Below are 22,799 nucleotides of genomic sequence, written 5' to 3'. Positions count from 1 at the left end.
CTATTTCACGCCACTTGCCAGACACACTGGCTGTCTCTCTGCCCCTCAAATAAGCAGAGTTTGTCCCTGTCTTAAGGCTTTTGCATTTGCTGTTAAGTTTCAAAAGCTCTCCCCTCACAGCTTGGAATGCTGGCTCCTTAACACTTGGGTCTCAGCTCCAACGTCACCTTCTCTGAGGCTCTCCCTGACCAAGCAATCTAGAGCAGCCACCCACCCTACCCCTGCGCTATGACTTTAGACTATTGTATTGTCTTCACAGCACTGATCACTATCTAAATTGTTTTGAGATGTAAGGGTCCTTAACTATTTTGTTCCCTGCTATATCACTAGTACCTGATAATGTGCCTGGCACCAGTAAAACCTCAACAGTTTTTCTGAGTGAATGATCAGAACAGCCCCCGAAAGAATTATTGTTCCAGAAACATTCCAAGTCTTCCCAGGCACACTGTGGGCAACTTGCTGGTCTCAGAGATACTGCCCAGGAATCTCACGGACAGCTTACTATATAGTAAGCCCAGGCTCCACTGATTTTCCAGCTCTCACTGCAATCACCAGGCACATACAGCCACTGGGGAGACCAGCTGTGGATTAAATGCTGTATCACAAGCGATGATTACTCTTACAAATGACTAAGCCTTACTGGTAAAGGATGTGTGTGTTTGATGGACAAGGAATGCTGTGTCACTGAGGGCAAAGCATAAGTAGTTCATGTCCAGCCCTTCCCAAGCAAGGACACTTGAAGAACCAATTCACCTCCATGAGGAAATGTTCTCACCTTCCTTATAAAACAGCTGCACGTTTGGCAACTTCCAGCCCTCTACAATCCAGCTGACTCAAGGCAGTCTTGGATTCCAAGACTTCAACCATTCGCCCCCTCACCCTAATGGTCTATGGAGGGAGAGACTCATCCAGGCCAAGATGGAAATAAAGGGATGTTTATTCACTGCTCCTCTCCTTCCTTTGGATGAAACATCAGCTGAGGTGCAGATCCAGGAGTGGGACAGCTGTGTTAGTTATTGTGGTGGTAGCGACAGATAGTGGAACACACAACTAAGAATCAGAGACATGGCTTCAAACCTCATTCCAGTACACAACAGCAGTATGACCTTGAGCGAGAGGCCTCTTTAAACTAAAGTTTCCATGTCTGTAAAATGAAGATAAGGATACCTATAAGTACTCGCTAAACGGATGCTACTATTATTTACTAGGCCCTGAACTAATCACTTCACCAACATTTTCACATTCAGTTTTCATAATAATAACCCTGTATAATAGCATTACCACTCTATTTTACAGATGAAAGAAGTGAGGAGTAGAGAAATGAATAACATCCCAAGTTCCACAGCTGGCAGAGCTGGAACTAGAGGGCCTGGTCCTTGTTTTTAACCATGGATGGTGGACTCAATGTTGAGTGAAGGCAGCTACGAGGGGACTTGTGAAACCAGCTTGGCTGCATTTATCTAGCTAGGTTACTGGTAATGCCTCATTACCAGTAGCATAGACGGTAACCTCTGGTGATTGCTAAAGATTTTTCCAAGGCCTCGGCAGACTCAAACTCTAAACCGTGTACTAGAAAACTACCTCCCTGCTATGGGGGATCCCAATAGTCTTTTAAAGAAAGGTACAACCAGATGTTTTCAGTTTTTTCAACCACAGCCAGTCTGTGACTTTCCTATAGCAACCTGGCTGCAAGTTAGCCATTTCCCTCCGATTCTCACCTCAGTTCTTGTGAGCTCTAGCAAACAAGAGTCATGCAACCTTTTGCATGACTGCCGCCAAGTCACCATCCCCTGGACGGAGTCTCTCTGGGTCAGACATCAGTTTCAATTTCATTTGTCCTGAGGTGACAGGCACCCAGGTCTCACTCATTTAATTAGGTTGCATAGAAAATATCTTTCAAGGCCTCAGCTGATTTTCACTGCACTGAACTAGAGAATAAAATTGGCATTAAGTCGAGATAATGCCTCCTTGTCTGCCTTCAGGGAACCGGTGATGAGGGTGGTCTGATAGATGCCTGCTTTGCCCTTGCAGCCTCCAGGGGTTCAGAGACTCAGCATGCCTACACGTGGCTGTATTGTAAATGCCAGTCTTTGCCACTTGAACTCCTCGGAGGCTGGGTCTGTTTCTCATTGACCATTTTACCTCGAGTGTTTAACAATATACCTGGCATTTAGGACACATCCGGTGGCTGCACACAGCATCTCTCACTACCTGCCTTGGCCTAGAAGGGATTTAGCTGGTGAAATGAAAGCTGGGGAAGGCTGACCTTCAGGGAAGAAAGCGGGTGCAGCAGGAAAGCAGACCTTCCTCCTAGGAGCGCTAAGACCTGCCTGCTAGGAGAGCGCCTGACGGAGGAGCACGGCATGCGAAGATCGCCCACTTTGGGGAAGGACCAGAATTCCCACCCAAGCCCGCTGAGCTGCATTGACTATAGCAAAGCATTTCAACCTCCCTAAGTCTCAGCCTCTTACCTGTGACACAGGTAATCATTCATTCGCTCTCTCAGTGAACCAATGTTTATCGAGTACTCACAATATATTAGGTACTGCAACAGGTGCTGGCGTTACAGTAGCGAGCCAGACTGACAAAGTCTGGTTCTCATGAAGTTTAATTTCTAGTAAAGAAGGCAACTAATAAGGGAGTAAACAAATTAGTAATTTCAGATAGTGGAAAGCACAATGAAGAAAACAAAGCAGGATGCTGAGATAGAAAACGGTGGGTGCGTGTGTGTTGGGGGGCAACTCAGGAAGGAGAAACTATCAGGGTCTACTGCTCAGAGTTGAAAAGTATTAAATGAGATAATGGATGCAAAATATTTAGCATACTTACTAACAAGTAATGAGTACTCCACCAAAATTCAACTGTTGTTATATTACTTCCTCCTGAGTCAGCTGCCCCTCTTTCACCTCGCAGTGGCAGAGCCCCTACTACACGCCGGGGAGGGGCATGCAGAGGGGAATCAGACAGGAGCTCACAGTCTGGCAAAGAATGTAGCCTATGTGCTATGAGCAAAAGATGAAGTGGTAAATTCCACCTATGGAGTCAGAAAAGACTATCACTTAATGTTGACAGATGGATTGGTATTTTCCAGGAAGACTACAGAGCCAGAAGAAGGGCATGTCAGGTGGAAGGAAGAGCTTGAAAAAACTCCTGAAGATGAGAAACAGCCTGGCACGTGCAGAGAGCTGTGGAAAACTCAGGCTGAAGTGGGAGCGGGCACACTGAGAGAAGAAGTATCTCATCAGCAGCTTTTAATGCTTATCTTCATGGGTCATGCTTAAAGTGTCTCCTAAGAAGATGGGGTCGGGGGGATGTGGATGGGAAAGAACAGGAGATGAGAAGCGTGTCAGGGCTCCATACGGCATCTACCACATTGCTAACACTCCATAATGTGAATAAGGGCTATGTTGAAGATGTTCAGCCTGAGGTCTGTGTGACACTACCCAAGGCAGCACAAACAGATGTGTCAAGGGGGGAAACCAAACACCCAGTGGTAACTCAAAATAAATCCTGTGTCAGGGGAAGGCAGGCGTCAGGCTGCTCAAATGTGACTACATCATCAGCACAAGTCTGAGACTCAGCCTATAAGAGGAATGCAGGTGCCAGCGCATGATGCTGGGGGTCTGGAGTGAACGGACTCTTGCTCCCAAGCAGAGCCAAGGACTCCCTCTTTGCCAAAGCCAGACCCACTTGTCCAAGAGTCTAAGGCCCAGGCTGGGGACATGAGAGGGCCCTGTAATAGGGAAACAGGAAACTACAAGGAGGTTTCTTGTGCCAAGTTAATAACTCAGGCATCTCTGCCAGCACATTTTCTCTGAGATGAGTGTAACTGCAGAGGAGATGTTTGTGTAAGGGAACCATTCAGATAGAGCCCCGGTTCCCTGCCTGTTTACTACTCTGTCCTATCCCTGCCCTTGCAGTAAATGCTCTTGTCATGAGTCTCCCCAGGAAATGGAGAAGAAATTAAGGAAGCCATCTCCACCCCCAATATTCCAAAAGCTTATAATACAGGCAACAGGTCTGGACTGTAGGAATCTGCCCCTGCTGGGAGGAAGGCTGCTTAATGCAGACAGCCAAAGAGATGAATATCACATCCACTGTGCATTCAGCCAGTCTTACCAGAGGCTCTCCTTGGACTCCAGGTTAGTGCTGTCAGATGAGAGAGGGCACTAGTCTGGCCAGAAGAGAGGAAGATGACCCAAAACACATGAATAGACCAAGCGGGAGAGCCAAAGCAAAGTGAGAAAAGAGGAACTGAACACTACAGGTCTACATCCGTTTGCATGCCATTGCCCAATCACAAGACTGAACAAAGCCCACTGCTCTGACTCAAAGGGCTGCCCTAGGCAATGGAGGAAATCACATACACCCAACATGGCATCATGCAGAAAGCAGTCCAGCCTTTGTCACATTCAAAAGATCTCTGCATAAGTCAGTGAGTGTAAAGACCGTATCAGAGTCGTTCCTTTAGTCTAAGGTACTGCACTTTTGGCTTAGCCTCCAGAGTTAAAAATCAGTAGATATTACAAGACAAGAGTAGGCCATGGGATCACCGTAAGCCCCTTGAGCACACGTGAGTTTCTGGGTGAGTCAGCTGTCATCTCAGAAGCTGATGGGTTAAGATGGATGGTTAAGTTTTGCTGGGGAAAAAGAAGTAATACTCTTTAAAGGACCAGGACTAGGGTATAAGTATAGGATAATGAGGGAAGCAGATAAAGATTATTAAAGACACATTCTGCCTTCCTCCTAGGTTTTCCTGAAGCCAGCTCTGCTGTGACACTCCAATGACATAATCCTACCACTTCAGACCTGTTTCATGCATCTGCAGAAGAACCTGTTTATGGCTCAGTCTCAACATAAATCAGGTGTCATTAAGGTTTATTTATAATACCCAGAAAGCGACTGTTCTCAACTGGTCCAGTAATAGGGCTCAGCCAGAGCAGACAATCCAAACACCCCACCAGCCACCAGGGGGATGTTCTCCTTGGTATCGAGTAAGGCCCAGTCACCCTCTAGGCCTGCGTAGTCGAGGGGCATCTGCCAGCAATCTAGATGGCTCCCTGCTGCCAGACTCTCAACCCTGGCTTTCAGACTGAGAGGCGCAGGAAGGGCACAGAGAAACCAAGGTTTGAATCCAGTCCTTCCACTTATTACCTGGGTCCCCCTGGACAAAACTTACTCCACCGGGCCTCAGTTTCCTCATCTGTAAAACAGGGTTCATGGCTCACAGGTTTTTCATGAATGTAAGAGCATATGGCACATGGTAAATGCTCATCAAGGGACCGCTCTTGTCATGAAATGGTGCGCAAGACAGTGCCTGCACGTACCCAACTTTCCCCACATGTGGCTCGGTTCCCTTCTTCTTGCCTGGATTAGATCCTCTCTCAGGCTCCACATTCAAAGTCCCAATCAGAATTAAAGTTTATACACGACAGTAAGCATATCAGATGGCTCTTCTACACCAGCATGAGAAGTTAACAAAAGTGCATAGACCTTTTTCTTCTCCCACCCACTCCCCCGCTCACTACTTAAAACACGGCACAGGGTCCTCACCCAGCCCAGCACAGATGGGTCGTAGGGGCGGGGGGCGGGGGCGGGGAATGACAACAAAATAAATATTTCAGCTCACCACTTTGGGGAAAAGATGCGAGAATTTCTTTAGGGGTTATTTTTAAATTAAAAAACATTTGCTGTTAGACTATAAAGCCACTCCTCCCTAAAAATTATTTTTAGGGCCCTTGGCTGAAATCTATACAAAAGGAAAAAAAAGAAGTTAAAAAGAAGATGATAATTCTGTATATAGGAGTTTAAGAAAAGCCTATGGAACTACCTGTTTTATGTTCAGCTAGAAAGAGAAAGCTCTATTCCTTCTCAAAGTGCTTCTCCAATCTCTCTGAAGGCTGATTTCTTTTTTGTTTCACCAGCTTCACTCAGATATCACTGACATATCACATGGTGTAATTTAAGGTATATAATGTGATGATCTGATACATGTGCATATTGTGAAATGTTTACCACAATAAGGTTAGTTAACACATCCTTTACCTCACATTAATTACCATTTTGTTATTGTTGTTATGATCTAAGTCTGATTTCTGCTCAGAGCCTGGTGGGATGAAGGATTCTGGTGAGTACTCAGATGCCTCTTCTTGCCCACTGACGAGGATGGGCTCTGAAAACGGGGTTGGATGTGGGGACCAAGGCTGGAACCACTGGTCTATAAGAAAGACAATATGATCACCCACTCAACTTACTCATTTTAAATGGCATGAATGGTCACATGTGGCTGTAAAGGGCAACCTTGCTAGGGGTCAAAATGAGACTCTCAGATGAGGCCTAGCACAAGAATGTAAAACTCGTCTGGAGGAGGAGAGGAGGATAACTCCATGAATCTGACATAACTCCATACCAGAGGCTTTATTTTTTCTCTTTCATTCCAACTCCTCCCTCCCCTCTCCTCTGGTAAAGAACAGTAATAGCACTGAAATCCACAGATAATACTTCAATCTCTGTGGCAGCTCCACTTCTAAACTCCTCCTTCACACTGACGGTTTTAACAGCTGCTAACAAGTCGTAACAAGGACCTCTCTTGCTCCAGCCTGGAATATCGATATCCCTTCTCTTTCCCTACTCAGATCATACCAGCCTTCAAGTCTACGTCTTTCATGAGGGTGTGATGACCCTCCAGCCTACAGAGACTACTCATCATTCCCCCTCAGACTCTCAGAGTCTGGGTCCTGCCTGTAGGGCCCAGGGGAACTTAGCGATTATACTGTTCATGGGGGAGTGGTAGAAATGCAGGATCCTGAGGGCTGGTGAGACCAGGTGAGATAAAAGCAACTAATTAAGAGAATATGCATGAAAACTGCCACGGAGGCAAGGCTAGAGGGGCAGAGTGGCAGCTGGAGCAGTGAGCCACGTCCGTAAACAGGATCATTCATTACAAAGTCCAACCTTCAGAAGGTCCAGGAAGGCTAGAAAGTAGAATGCAAGGTGGGAAGGACTGAAGCATTCAGGAGGGAGGCTGTGAACATGATGGGCACGGGAAGGCGGTCCTGGCTGTGTGGTTCGGGTCAAAGCGCCTGAAAGGTTCAAGAAAGTCACACAAGACTGGGCACGAAGCACTTAATGTGAAATCCATGTCCCTGGCATTGATCCCCACCACCACAGGCATCTCTTGTGGTGCTATTAACGTGGTGTGAGGCTTGCCTTCTTCTCCTCTGGATAGCGAGCAGCCCCTCAAAGGCATGTACTGCGACTTATCACAACTCAGATTAGCAGTTTTGTGTCTAAGACTTGTGAAATGAAGATAAGGGCTTTGCATTTTTCCTCCATTTCCTGTACGTCAATCACCTTCCCCTTGGTGAAGACAGTCGGAATCAGAAGGTTAAAAAAAGTGGGAGGCAGTCTAGACGCCCTGGGGTGGGGGTCAGGCGGTGGGATAATGGCTGGTGGGCTCCAGTGTAGGCAGGATACTCCTAAGGGCACTGCACGCCTCTCACAGTGATAACACAGACACTGCAGAAATGTACTTCAAGCTGCCCTGTGTTCATTATCTTTGCTTTCATTTTGTTTTGGGTTGGTGTTGTTTAAGAATGTGGAAGTTTACCTGCCCCATAATCCTCTACTGATTATACTTCCACACTGGATAGAGGTGGCAAAAGGTGTGAGAGGAATCTTTGGAGCCACTCCTCCAGCTGCCTGCCAGTTGCTCTGGGATCCATCATCTTTGCTTTGCTGGAGCAGAGCCTGGCTCCCTCCTCTAGTCCCCACTGCTTTCCCAGAGGTCAGCCACAAGTTCACATCAAGCAACAAGCAGGGATTACAAACTGTGTGCCTGCTGGGAATATCTTTCTAGTGTCAAGCAACCATTAAAAGCACTTAAGGAAATCACAAGAGGGAGATGAGAGAATACTTTGGGGAGGCATAGTATAGGGAGGGCAGAAGGGAAAGCATCAGCCCACCTCCTGCCTTGGAGGGAAAAACAGGCCATAAAAAGCAAATTGCTTCTAAAGAATGGGGCTTCCTTAGGAAAACTACAGAACATTGTATCTTTCAACCAGTCTCCTGCTGGGGCCAAAACACTTCAGGGTGCCTGGGAAACTTTTGCTAATACAGAGTAAAATGACATTTTAAGCAACTATGTATTTAAAAAAAAACTATTCAATGAGCATGTATTATAATAGGTTCTAACATACAGTCTCTCATCCCATTTGGACTGCATCTTTGTGAAGAAGACACTATGATTCCCCATTTTACAGATGTGGAAACTCAGGTTCAGAGAGGTCAGTGGCTCAACCATGTTTGGAGTTCAGGTTTGTCTGACTGCAAAGCCAATATTCTTCCTACCAAAAGAAATATTGGGCTGTGACTCCTTGCCAAGTCTGTATCATTCTGACCTACCTGTTGTTACGCCTGGATTAATTAGGTACTAGCTTGGGTGGTCTGTAGAGCCCAGTGGCCTTTCCTGTCCACTGATTAAAGGAAGAGTAAACCTATCTGTCTTAAGTGGGCTAACTGAGTCTCCGTGATGGAGTCTTTCTTCAATCTCTAGGTGTCAATAACCATCTAAAAGGGAAGGACTGGTTCTGAGATAAGCAGATAAGGTAACCTTGGGAAAGTCACTTTGCTCTCTGAGTTTAGTATCCTCATCTGTAAAATGGGTCTAATAAAACCTATGTAATACTAAATAAGACACCTTATTAAAAGCCTTAATATTATATCTGGCACAAGGTAAATACTTTATAAATGACAGCTATTATTGTAATTTCTGTTTTATTTCAGATCAACAGTTTTGGAAAATACACAGGTTTAGCATCAATTTGTTCCCATTCAGTAGACGCTGTTTATTGTTGAAAATTTTTTTTAAATCTTGAGTTTGTTTCATACCTAAGAACAACTATAACAAAAGAATGGCAGTGGAAGCACAGACAACTTGAGTTGAAGAAAGAGAGACATATTGTCTCTGGGGCTGGTCCTCTCCCTTTCTGTTCAGTCATCTTAGAGCAGACTATAAGCACAGGTATTTAGAGACTAGAAACTTAGGCTATATACACATATGGCAGGAACCTTGAGCACTTCAGGAGGGGAAAGACATGTGTAGGATGAATTAATGCAAATGGCTTTGCTTCTAATTATATAGTCCCCTGAAGGCCCATTTGCTAGAGGAACTCTCTTAAGATGGGCAAATCCTGGGGAGGGCAGTTCAGGCTGGTTCCCTGGCTTGCCAGCCATCTTAATCGAGCAGGGAGCAGCAAACTGAAGGAGAATCAGGCTGACGCTGTGTCCTCGCCCTTGCTCCTCACTCTGACCCCAACAGGGGCACAAAGACCCAGAGGTTCTTGGTGGGTTTTAATCTCCTGTACTCAAAGCTGCTCTGGTGGTAAACTGCATCTTCTTCTGTTCTCTGTCCATGGAAACTTGAAGCCACTGCTGCTGGAGACAGCTTCTATCTGCATCCTCATTTCTGCACCCCTTTCAGAAAGGCTTTCTAGGTTTGAAGCAAGACTAAACCCTGCCCCAGGGCAAAAGTAAACTGTGCTTCAAATCACTGGCCCTGAGGAAATGGTGAACGATTTTTCTCTTAACTGTTTTACCGCTTTTCTTTCAGAGGATACAGCAAGCCATTCCAGTCATTTGAATTTGCAAGAATGGAGAATTTGGGACTCAGAGATTCAACTCACAGCTAGATACATTTGCGTTTTAACTAATCCCCCAAACAGTATATTTGGTTCTACAGAACTTCCTGTAAAATAGTGGGCTTTTCAGTATAGGACAAGTGCTAGTAGCTTTTTGGCATGAAGGAAGGAAAGAACAATAACTTCTTTAAGGTTATTGCACTGGTCTTAACTGGGCTTATATCTGTAGGTAGATTTGGGGAAACTAGTTCTCTCAAGTCTGTCTTTCAGGTATTGACAGAAGAGTCAGGTGATGCAGTATGTAAAAATTAAACCTCCAGAGACTCAGAGGAAACAAAGAAGGACAGGCATTGAAATTCCACAGCCTAGTTTTTTGATAGAGATTTTCAGCAATAAAAAGCTGGTGAGATGTAAGATTACTTAGAGACCTAGAAAGACATTTTGCTCTCCCCCAAGCGAAATTTTAGTCTTGCTTGCCGTTTTTTGTTAAAGGCAAAACCAAACATTTCCAGACCCCCTAATGGATTGCATACTGCAAATGTGTGTACAAACACACAAGCACACATGCACACACCCATACCCATTCTAAATTCAGTTTGCAACCTCTACTCCTTTAATTTGCCTTGCAATCACTGAGTCAGTAATCCTAAACTGAGTAACCAATTTTTATTAATGGGCAACTCCTGCATATCTAAAAGACTTAGCTGGAATAGGTGTGGTATAAAAATGTAGGATTTTACAGAAATTTAGGATACTCTTACATTCTGTAAACCACCACATCACCTCCTTTTAATTTCTAGAAACTTCGAATGAGGACTCACAATATTGGGCCTCCCAGGTTATCTTCCAGGTACCCTTTAAGGGCTAAGATCCCAAGTCTTGGAAAGGATATGTTTGTCATAGATATATCTAAAAAGATATCACCCCAAGAACCCCCTGCAGGCTGCAGGCTAAATGTCTGGCACCTTACGGCCTACATATTGTTTCAAACATAGGGGAGGCCGTTTCTCCTTTCTCGCATAGCTGAATACCCCACCCTCTCTGCACGAAGGGGCTACATTCTGCCACAGTCTGGCATTTCAGACTCTGTGACTAGTTACCATCCCTCTACTTCATAGACAGACTCTCATCATAAAGATCAGGTCACATAACTAAACCCAAACTGAGCACATTCTGCTCCCTGGTTGGCCTCACTATTTACCCTCAAAGTCAAAAAGGCTGTGACCGTGTGTGGCTGACTGATGGGGTGATTTGCTGTTACCAAGCATATCAACCTCGCTGGCTGTGCACATGAAGGCAAGAAGATCTTGGGGTACCCCCAAACCTGGTTCCCTCAATCAGCAAGGCTTTCCCTCTGCCTTTCTAACAACACCTGACTGTAATTTGTGCCCATTAAGTAGGCCCTTCTATTCCTAAGGAAACCTGCTTGTGCAGGTTTGCTGATGTGCACAGCACATTACTTCCAACGTGCCCTTCCAGGAAAGGGCCTGACTCCCACTTCTGGTGCACAATTCATTCTGACCCAAACATCCTATCTGCTGCATGAACGCAAAAACATATGCACACACACAGGGCATCCCTCGTTTTCTCTGGAGTAATGGGAGCCTGGGCAATACTTTATTCATTTACCCACATAAATTAGAATGGAGCACTGAAAACACCAGTGACATCTACACAGATAACAAAATGTATTCATTATGGTCGGTGCTATTACAGTGACAGGAAATGCATTCCTAATGGAGGACATTTGAAATAATGTGTTGCTGGATTCTGTGTCCATAAAAGCAATAATGAAGAAACAGGAGTGGGTCAAATAAAAGGAGTAAGAGGGGCACGGGGGGGTGAGGTCTGGGCAATGTCAGTGAGACGGCACATCCACTGGATTCACGGGAAGAGAGTTATGATAGTTTAAAGGCAGGAGAGGCAAGAAGGGCATCTGGCTGACATTCTGGAGAACTGAGGTTTGAATCCTGGCTCTGCTATATGCCAGCTGTGTGATCCTGGGGCAAGTCATGTCAATACCCCCTTAGTTATGTCAATATCCAGACTGCTCAGTTTTAAAAGGAGGAGCTACCTCACAGGACTGCATGAGGAGGACATGAGAGAGCATATGTAAAGTGCTCAGCTGCTCTGGTGGTAATAAGCATATGATCAACATTAGCTTTCCTTTTTCTTCTGGTTATCACGAAATAAATGCACAGCGCTGTGATTTCAGGCATCATCTAGCTCTCTGAATCTCCAAATCCAAGTTTCTTCTTCTGCAACGTGGAGCTAATAACACCTGCTCTCCCTACTGCGTGAGCTTATTATGAAGAGCAAGTGAAATGGAATGTTTGGCATATACTATTGATTGGCTGACTTAGTCATTCTCAACTCACTCTCCCTGCTGCGTTCTATTCTGGAGTGTGGAAGGGTTAAATATGTGCATACCGAGCCTGTACTGCAGTGGCGGGATGCGGACATGGAAGGAGCCCAGTTCAAGCCTGACACAGAAGGATAAGTCTTCCGGTGGTGGGCGGGGGCTGTGTGCTGGGAAAGCGTTTACTTTTCTGATTAATACAGACATGGCCCTTCTTTTGACCCCTTCTCCATGCTTGAACGTGGATATGACACCCAAAGCTGCAGCCCTTTTTCAATCATAAGGCAACAATCACGAAGGAAAAGCCCAGGGAGTCTCAGAGGCACATGGCAGTACTGGCATCATTAGCCACTGAACCAAAGCCAGCAGTCACCTCCCTCCACACTTATTATGTGAAACAAATAAACCTTTGTTTGCTTAAGCTACTGATACCAGAGTTCTCTCTTACTCAAAGCTGAGCACAATTCCAATACAGTGCATTAAGTACTCCGGAGTATTAAAAGCCCCATATATATAAAGTACACAATCTTCCCTCTGCCAAGAAGTTCATTCCCTTGGACCCGTCTGGCTAATTTATATATATCCTTTAAGCATAGGTTTAGTAGTATCTCTTCTAGGAAGCTTTCCAATACCCTATCCCTCACATTTTTCCCACCCTTTGGACTTCTCAAAGCCTCCATACCACCCCTATCAGTGCACGTTACACTGCTTTGTAATGATCCGTTTACTTGTCTCTTTGCTCCACCAGTTGCTTAAAATGTCTCAACAGCAAGGATACCTATTTTAGCCATTTAAAAAATTTCGTACCACTTGTCATAATACCTGGCACACAGTAGATAACTCATTAAGGATTTGTTGAAATACTGAATAAAACAACGAAAGAATGACCTGAAAGGGCATGAGGTAAATGATAGCCTGTGTAGCCTTAGTATCCATTCATATTTTTGAAACACTGCAAATAGCTTTCTAATTCCTATTATTACTTTCAGGGTACCTAGGTTGGGAAAGCATAGGTCTAGACAGTGATTTACCGTTTTCAGTCATTCCACTTGATCCTTATTTGAGTTCATGACATTCCCTTATTCCAGCCTCCTAAATTATTTTCTGCTGCATATTTATTGAGTCCATACTTATCTACACAAAACTAATTTTATTTCCTTCCTTGTTGTTTTAGAATTTACCCTTGTGATAACCAAAGACATCCTGGGAATAAATGTTATTTGGCACCAAAATAAATGTTCACACCATCCAGCAGCTCCCTTCCTAGGTGTCTTGAGTTCTGTCTGTGTGACTGGAGCTTCTGGAGGCGTCCTGCTGTCTCTGCCATATCTGTGTCCTTACCATCCTTGGACGCACAGTGTGCAGGTCCTCAGGCTGAGCCTAAAGTACGTGGTTCTCCAGCAGGAAACAGATGTAAACTCTCGTGTCCTCTCTCTTCCAATAAAGCCAGCTTGTCTCCATTACTTATATAGATCACAGCCTTCTTGAAGTAACATTACTAATCCCATTGCAAAATATCCAGAAAAATGCATTATGATTCAGATTATAAATCAGAAACATGTTCTATTATTAGGCACATTACATTAAAAAAAAGTCTAAAAGGTGAAGTGGTCTCCCTGTGACAGTCACCAGTGGCCAGCCTCAAGTCTGAACTCCCGTTCCCTTTGCCTCTGATGTTCACCATGCCCATTTTTGCTTGGCTGGCCCCTTTGTTCAGTCTGGTTTCAGCTGAAAAGTGACCTCCTTAGCCCTTCTTTGAACACCTTATCTGTAGCAGCTTCTTCTCCCCAGCTCCCTTCTATCGAGTCACCCTGTTTCATTTCCTTTCTAACACTGCTATCTGAAATTATTTTCTTTATTTAGTGGTTTACAAGTTTTTTGTCTATCTCTTCCCACTTGAATTAAATTCCACCAGAGAAGGGATCTCATCTGTCTTGTTCGCCCTGTATCCTCAGCAACAAGAGCTGTGTCTGGCATAATATAGGTGCTTAATAAACTGTGTTGAAAATGAATAAGAAGAAAATGGACAGTGTGTATTCACTCAGTGAATCCATTTTGCTGCCCTTTACTTGAGTTTCCCTTTGGGAGTGAGGATGAAGATGGGGTTGAGGGCTATCATGAATCCTTAGAGGTGGTGAGGTTAGCTTTGGGAGGCTATGTGGAGTTACGGAAAGAGCTAGAGTTCTGGTTCTGCCACTTTACTAATTGCAACATGTCCCTTACTCTCTCTGAGCTTCAGTTTTGTCATCTGAATGGTAAATTGTTTCAGAAGATCAGTATAACAATTAAATGAGACAGCGATGGCACATAGTAAATAAGTTAGTCCCCCTTTGCCTGTCCCTTAAGGCTGTAAAAAGAGGAAGTAGTCCAGGAGCCACAGGAAAGTGGTCTAATGCTTTTTCCCATTCTAGCAGTCACCTTAGCAACCGCGACGATTCTTCACGGAGATAATGTCAACCTGCTGTATCACGGAGGTTAGCCCACAGGCCAATTTTGAAGTCCTGAGTATATTCTCAAAACACTGAGCATGAGTCTACTTTGAAAGATTATTAGAAATTTATTCCTCTCTTCTCAACCTTACATCAACTTACATTAAACTGAGGCTGATGTTATTTCACAGAGGTAAGCTTATAAATCTGTTTTAAAGAGCTTTGGGTACTGATCCTGCCACAACGTGTGCTTCTTGTAGTGTCATCAAAAGCACACATTCAAAGCCATCAAAAATTTGTGGTCTCCAGGCCTGCTAGAGAAACTTCTGGTGACATCTTCTTTGATAGATATTTACTTGTTTGAACTCATGTAATTCCTTACACTCAATTTATTCTACCCATTCATTTGTTAACTCAACATGCATGAACTGAGCGCCAATTGCATGTTTAGCCCTAGTAGTAAGAGTTACTATATCCTAGCAGTTATTAAATGTTAAACACTGTGCCAAACCCCTTATGAGCATCAGGTCACCCCACGGGCATTATGATTATCCCCATTTTACAGACAAGAGAGCTAAACTGAGGAGTTTACATAAATTGCTTATGTGGACAATTAATGGTGGCTAGTACTTTAACCTAGGTCTTTCTGACACCAACCCCATTCTGTTTCACAATACTCTAGCAAGCAGGTCTTGAAAATACACTTGGTACTTATCAGGGTCTTAGATACATTCCTGAATTAAAAAGAAACAAGGCTAGACGACATGACCTTTCTCACGGTAGGCACTCCATCTTATTCTTCTTTGTATTTCCACCCCCTTAAACAATAATGAGAATGTGGCTCCTGTTTGCAAAGATGTAGTAGAGTCAAATAGACAAGTTTGCATGAAAGACCTTAAGAAGAAGCCCAAGACACAAAACTGTACAGGGTACAAAATGTGTGAGTGATTATAGCTAGAGAATGGGTTTTACTCTATAACCAAGCAACAAAATGAGGAGACTGGATTAGCCTGGGCATTAGAGACTCAAATGCTTACAGGGGCCTAGTAGGTAATATGAATGAATGAAGTGAATAAATTGGGCCAGGTGGAGTCTGGTAAATTGCAAAGTACATACCCCATCTAAGGAGCCAGCTGGTCAATGTCATGGGTAAATATAGATCCAGTATTGTCAGAAATTTTGAATTTCCAAAAGAAGCTGAAAAAAATCTGCTTTTTGACATGAAATCTTTCAATTTTTAAATGCTGGTCAGTAATTCATAAATTCAAAAAAATACTTTATAAGGCAAACAAAACATATCCTTAGGCTAGATTTGACTGATGACCCATCAGTTTGCGGTTTTTGAATTAGACTATATTTCATAATCTTTTCATCACCAAGGATCCCCACGTACCCTCCAAAGGTTTCAGAATTTGAAACTCTGTCTAACATACAACGTTTCTGAATATTTAATTAGTTTTCTTGCACGAATTAAATAATCAATAACTGACAAATTAGGTCACCATGGGGGAAAACAGCTAACATAACTCTGCCCTGTTGCAGTTAAATGTAAGATTTCCCACTATAAGTTTTGAAATATTGAAAATAGTTCATAGACTTTTATTTCTATCTTCATAGATCCTTCTGGGGTCTGAAGAGCCCAGTTAGAAATTAAACATGTAGATTTCTAAGATCTGGTGACAGTGAGGCATAGTGGGAAAACGTGGGAACTGGAGTCAAACAGAATTGGGTTGAATCCTAGCTCTCCAGCTTAGTAGCTGAGTGAAGGTCAATAAATTATTTAGCATCTTTTACTTATTTGCAAAATGGGAATAATTTGTGATCCATGTTTTTCTCTTACCGTCACCATCTAATTAAAAGAAGCAGCCCAGGTAACAGCCCACTTAATACCATTATGATGATTAAAATAGTTCCAGCTCACAAATGAACAAAACAAAAGGTCATCTATCATGAACAGGAGCTATGATGACATGCACACTGATGGAGGAGGAGCACACCTATGACCTTCTATTACACCTTTCATCCAAGGAACTCCAAGTGCTTGATGACAGCCCGAAGTTAGAGCTGGAGAACCAGAAACTTGGTGTGTTTATGAGTCTTGCCTAAAGTCGTGCCCTGCCTTAGGTGAGCAGATGCCAGAGGGTCTACGCCTTAGTACCTCTTGCTAACTAACAAAAAAACTGCATCTTTGTTGCCACCACTAACATATGTATTAATAACTGAACTCATCACTATACGATTTTATTATTCACAAAATCATTCTCACAAAATCATTCAACACACATTTATCATGTGCTCCTCACAAGCACCCAGGCTGGGGAGGCACACGTCAGCCCCATTTTGTGAATCAGAAAACAGGTTCTAAGAAGTTGGAACTAGTTTATGGACCAAACTAGTTTATGGACCAAATTAGTAAGAGGCGGAAGTAACTCCAGTGACCTCAAATTCATGGTTTTTCTCATTAACCCGACCTATAAGAGGCCACAGCAAATGAGAAACAGGGGTGCTGTTAGGAGCCACGTGCTAGTTGAGTGAGCACTATTCTGTTTATCTGTGAAGTGCTAGGTGTATAAGAAATGGAACTTGTTCTGGGATGAACAAGAGATACAGGCACTTAGGGGCACTCTGTTGTCTAACTATAAAAAACTGTGTTAAGAAAAACTAAATTGTCATCTTAGATTACACACTAGCTTGCCTCTGTAGGGTCGCAGAGCAGAACATTGTTCAATTGTGCTTACCTTTTCCAATTTACCCTCCTGGCCTGCCCCCACCTGGGAGAAGAGAAGCCCTACAAACCACATGACTCCTCGGCCTCCCTGCCCCCCAACCTTTCCTACAGTAACTGACTAGACAGGCATGACCACCTAACTCAAGGGCAGCTAATTAATAGACATGAATTGGCTATATTTTCTCTTGGGACTGTGGTGAGGCAATGTTGAATCCTGCATCAGAAAACTGCTATATAGCAGGGGCCAAAGCGCTGCCAGGACAAGCTGAAATTATAAGGAAAGCAAACAGAGGATGCTACTCTGTGGGGTGGAGAGTAAAGCAGGAAGCAGAAAGAGACAAAGAAAGAACAGAGACTGAGAGAGCAACTTCTGGTCTTAACCAATTCCCACGCCTATGCCCATCAGGTACAGAAGTACTTCCTTTGATTGGGTCCTGTGAAATGCACCATGTCCTTTCCATACCCCGTTGTGTTATCTGAGCGAGTGTGGGTGGATTTCTGTTCCTTACAATCAAATAGTCTCTGATTAATACAATAAGAAACAGGAGCCACAGTTATATCACAGAACAACTAAAAGAGTAAGAAATGGCTAAAAAAAAATCAAATCTTTCTTTTAGATCATACAGAAAGAGAGGAGAGAATGAATGAATGAGTCTTCAAAGTTGAAAAGACTCTATATTATGGCTGCCTCAAAATACTCCAAGTTTATTTCCATTATATCTATACTCTTTTTAGATATCTATACTCTTTTTAGAACGAAAAGGATTAAGGTTGGCAAAGCTCTCTTCTTATAAAATAAAGCACAATGCTGAGGACTTAAACAGTGATACAGTACATACTTTCCCCTCGCAAACCACAGTTCAAAATTCCCTTGTTACTCACAGAGTGTACAATTATGATGTCCATTCTCCACCTGCCATCAATCAACTTACTGCTGTATAGCTCTGTTCAGGGTACTGGTTCAAATGGGTCAACAACTGTGAAATCTTCTCTGATTCCCTAGGAAGAATTAGTTACTTTTTATTCTGCTTCCCATTGCACTTCACACATCTATGTGGGTTCTCACACTGGTATATTATAATTCTTTGCTCATTTCTCAATCGGACTACAAGTGCTTTGAGGGCAGCGCCCATGGCTCATTCTTTAACCCTGTTGTGCCTCGCACAGTGTCTGACTTACAAGCTGGTGGAATAAATCAAGGCTCATTAACTTTGCCTCATGGGAGACTTCCTGGAAACAGTAATTAAGATTAAAAATTTTTTGTAACAAATCAACTGAGGTTACAACTACGCACACAAATTGTGTTTAACCATTTCAACTGAGTTAGCCTATAATTTTAGTTTCAAAAAAAGTACCAAAAGCATGTCAAAATTTAAATACCTGCTGAAAAGTTGCATTGCAAAACACTGCATGGAGTTGGGGATAGGAAGGAGGTTAAACACCTCAAACTGTTAAGTACAGCTCTCATCTTTGGTGAGCTCAGACTGTACCATTAATTTAATACTGAAAATTTAACTAAAATGACCACATGAAAAAAGTGCTGAATCCAGCATTTTGGCTGAAGTGGTTAAAATGCCAGGATATAGAGGTGGACTGAGTTTCCTGGAAACAAAGTTAATGGGACAAGCAGACACGGGTTGTTGGCAACTCAGCTTTGTAAACTACTTCTTATGATGCACGGTGAAACACTCACCTCTTTAATAACTGTACTTTCCTACTGGCAAAGCTGAGGGAGGGGGATAGGAAGCCATTAGCAAGTGTGAGGTGATGCTGAAAGGGTTCTGCTGAAGAACCCATGGTGTCATTTGTTCACTGTGTATTCTCCACTTTCAAACAAGGAGAGCAGAGACTTAAGAAGCTAAACTATGATCAAGGTACTACTTTTTTTAGTGGAGACCCAAATAATAAAGTAGAGTGCTGAGATTTCAAGGCTACAGTAGGTGCCTCCTGCCACCTCTCCCACTAAATTAAAGTTATCTGAATCCCAGGGAAGGAGCAACTTGACTTACTCATCTAGTCATTGATGGAGAAGTTGGAACAAAGACCTACCTGGGACCAGGAGAGACAATTCCTTCCTAATCTGCTTATGGAGAGCAAAGGGCAAGGAAGGTCCATCCTGCCTGAATCAAGTGATCCAAGAAGCAAAGGAGAAGAAAGATACGGCCATGTTGTTTTTTTTCAATGCAGTGACTGTTACCACATTAACCCTGCACAACAGAGAAGAGAGGCCAAATGACTACCAGACTCTCACCAATCAGCCAAGTTACTCCTCTTCCCAAGGGAAGGAGTGAGTAAAGGATAAAAGAGAGGCAGAAGCATTCCCTTGAGAGGGAGGAAGAGTGGCAGAAATTTCTGATTCTGTGCATATGTGGTATGTGGTGGGTGAGGATAAGGTTTCTCTTCAGACACCCAGGCTGACATTGTGAAGGTATTATCATAACATGAAATACACTGGAAGAAGTGTAGAAAGATGTCAGGATACCAAAAGATGCTGGAGAAACGTTGTGCATAAGGCTACATTAGTCCCATGACCTCAAGGCTCTATGTGTTCCCAAGGACCCCACTTTGGAGATGAAAAATAAATTCTATCTCCTTTTTGGATTCACAACAAACTCAAGGAGAAAGTGACCTACGAGCAAAGGCAAAGAGGAAAGGCACACAACCCAATGGGCTGAGACAAATGCAAACTGGAGTCATTATAACATCTTTCTCTCTAAGTCAACCTTCCCTCCCATTAGCATCACTCCCAGTAGTCTGTGGTCTCCTAAGACAAAGACTCCAGAGTCTTAGCGCCAGAGAGGGATAGAGCTAGAGGGAACCTCAGAGGTCACATCAAATTCAGGTCTTTCATTTTATAAATGTTAAACTCAAGCCCAGAAGGTTCAATGACTTGCCTGAGTTTATATAACTAAGTAGCAGCAAAGCGAGGCTTGGAAGCCAGCGCTCTTGATTTAGATCTTTCTCTTTTATTTCTCAAATACAGCCACTCACTAAGTCCTCTCCAGTCCCCAAACCCACGTTTCCCCCACCTATTCTTTTCTCCCCACTGCTACTGTTCTAATCCAAGCCTAGAATCCTAGAACTTCAAGATCTTTCATGTGGATCACAGCAACGATATTCTAATCTTGTGGACCTTCGGGACTCTTCTCTCGATCTGAAGTCACTTCTCACTTGCCTCAAAAGTGATCCCCTGCTCACTGGCGTGGGCTGCACCGTTTTGCCCCTGCTCTTTTCCCCTTGCCAGCATGTCCCATGCAGGGGCTGCTCTTTAGCCTTTGCCTTAGAATGAAGGAGAAGGGAGCAGAGCTGAAGCTGATCCACAGTGGACATGCAGTATGTGAGAGAAGTAAATGTTTGTTGTCACTGAGATTTCAGGGGCACTTACGTACCCATGCAGTTAGAACAGGGCCTTGCTCAAAGAAGGCACTCGGAAGATTTTTTTTTAACTGAATGAATGATCTCACTAATCCTCACAGTAATCTTATTTTAGATACTATTATCATCTTCCTATTGCAGATGAGAAAAGCAAGGCCTAAGGAATTTAAATAGCAGGGCTAGGGTTATATAGCTAGTAGGTGATGAGGCTGGAATTCAGACCCAGAACCTCTGACCCCAAAGCCCATATTCTTTAACCAGTGCATCACACTAATTCTGAGAACTCTTAAAACTGCTGGAGTCTAAAATACACATTCAGTTTTTAATTACGTATTATCTTAAAGCTGTCTGATTACTTCATATACTATATCATGCCTTGATATCCACAGGGAATTGATTCCAGGATGCCCCTCAGATACCAGAATCCATGATGTGCAAGTCCTTTATTTATATATAATGGGGTAGTACACACATATAATCTTCTGACTATCCTTTGCCATTTCCCCCTGGTTGCAGGCAAAGATTCCCTCCTAAAGACTTCTTTACTGACTGATGATGGTTGATTCAGGACAAGAGCTCACCCTTTACTTCCAGTTCTCAAGGAGTCAGAAGGCTGGCTTGAGCACTCCTCACCTTGACTCAAGAGCTCCAGAGGCAAAGACTGAATTTTAAACAGCTTTCAGGTCTGATGGAGATATAACTTTTGAAGGAGTAGATCACTTCCTTCTTCCCAGATGTCAGCCCTATCACTCAAAGGCAGGGAGGAAGAGAAATGCCTTCTAGAAAGATTGTTTTAAGGGAAGAAAGAGGAAACAGTCAGGCCTCAGTTAGAAAAGCAAGAGTCAGCACAAAAAATCTGTTTATTTTGGGAACTATCTCAGGATGACACATTTGAGTTTGCACCCTGCTTTTCCAGACAGCAAGCAGCCTGCACTACTGCTGGCTCAGACAGGCCGCTGTTCTCCAACCTCATCATGGACAAGGCACACAAGTCTGCAGCTGAAAGGGTGGCCACTGACATGAAAGCACCTCTGCAGCCCTTCACTTGCCAAGGACAGGGAAAGAGCACTGCCCAAATCTCTCCACAGTCCTGAGTGCACAGTTTGCCCCATCCAAAGCTCTCACTGCTGCAGCCCTACCCTTCTCAGAAGGCTCAAACAGAGCAGACAGGGCATGTGTGTAGCTTTAAGTGAAAAGAGCAAAGAAACTAGCCTGGAATACTTAAATTAAAACCCTTCATTAGAGCAGGTGTACATGGGTGAACTTTTATTTTTTTAATATTTATTTACTAAATTATCTACCTATCTACCTACCTACCTACCTCAGTGTAAGCCTACAGTGGTGATTTGAGAAGGCAGTAGAGAGAGTTGGCTAAGAATACAGACTCTACAGCCAGATGGCTTTGGTTCAAACCCTGGCGCTCTATCATTTACTGGCTATGTGATCTTGGGCAAATTATTTGGTCTTTCTGTGTTTAATTTTCCTTTCCTGGAAAATGGGGATAGTAACAGCCTCTACCCCATGGGGCTATTATAAGGATTAAATGAACTCATGAAACGTAACACTCTTAGAAAAGTGCCTGGCACACAGCAAGACCTCAATCAGTGTTCGCTATTATGGCCATGATCATTATTATCTAAAGAAGAGCCAAGGATTCGTGAGTCCTGGTCAGTCATTTTCCAAGTCTGGAACACAGCAAAGTACTGCTCATGTATATAGTTATCAAATAGTGTAACAGACTTGCTATGCCTACTACTGAGATAAAGAAAAATCAAGTACAGATGCTGCCATTCAGAAACTCACAGGCTGTTGGTGGATAACAAACGCAGATTCACAAATAACAGCTGCAGGTAAATGACCTGCACAAGGTGACAGACTGAGAATATAATCAAGTGAATCTAAGGTTTTCCTATTCCAAACGAGGGTTCTCTCTACAACTTTGAAAACAGGTTTTGCGTAGCTATTTGTTTATTCAAAAATTAACTGAGTCCCTATAATGTTCTAGGCACTAACAGTACAGTGGTGAAAAAGACAAAGCTTTTACCCTCATAACATTTATTTTCTAGTGGGGAAGAAAGAAAATAATAAGTTAAATACATTTTCATGCAGTGACAAGTATATGCAGAAAACCAAAGCAGGTAAGGAAGGAATGAAGGTCTGAAGAGGCAACATTTCAGCAGAGGCCTAGATAATGTGAGAGAAGGAGCCATGTGAAGATCTGGGGATAAGCATCAGGTGGAAGGGAACCCAAGCACGAAGGCCCTGAAGTA

General features: G+C 43.4%; 1 protein-coding gene across 6 annotated transcripts in view; it reads right to left on the bottom strand.

Annotated features, from left to right (window-relative positions):
- TRIM44 (tripartite motif containing 44) overlaps positions 1-22,799 on the bottom strand; it is a 119,121-nt gene that overhangs the window by 21,017 nt on the left and 75,305 nt on the right. For 3 of the 6 annotated variants that reach the window (XR_009520403.1, XR_009520404.1, XM_060018718.1), the window contains exon 5: positions 18,087-18,153. The exons of 1 other annotated variant lie outside the window; for it this stretch is intronic. Coding sequence is in view for 2 of the 5 variants with exons in the window: in XM_060018718.1 (XP_059874701.1) it covers positions 18,087-18,153 (67 nt within the window). In the remaining 3 variants the exon portion in view is untranslated. Of the gene's footprint in view, positions 1-18,036; positions 18,154-19,203; positions 19,362-22,799 lie in introns of those variants that run through there. 2 more of the 6 variants (XR_009520402.1, XM_060018719.2) reach the window with 2 other exon arrangements.

The sequence above is a fragment of the Delphinus delphis genome, chromosome 8, assembly GCF_949987515.2.
Source record: "Delphinus delphis chromosome 8, mDelDel1.2, whole genome shotgun sequence".
Classification (NCBI taxonomy): domain Eukaryota; kingdom Metazoa; phylum Chordata; class Mammalia; order Artiodactyla; family Delphinidae; genus Delphinus; species Delphinus delphis.
This window is presented reverse-complemented; position numbering and strand designations above follow the sequence as displayed.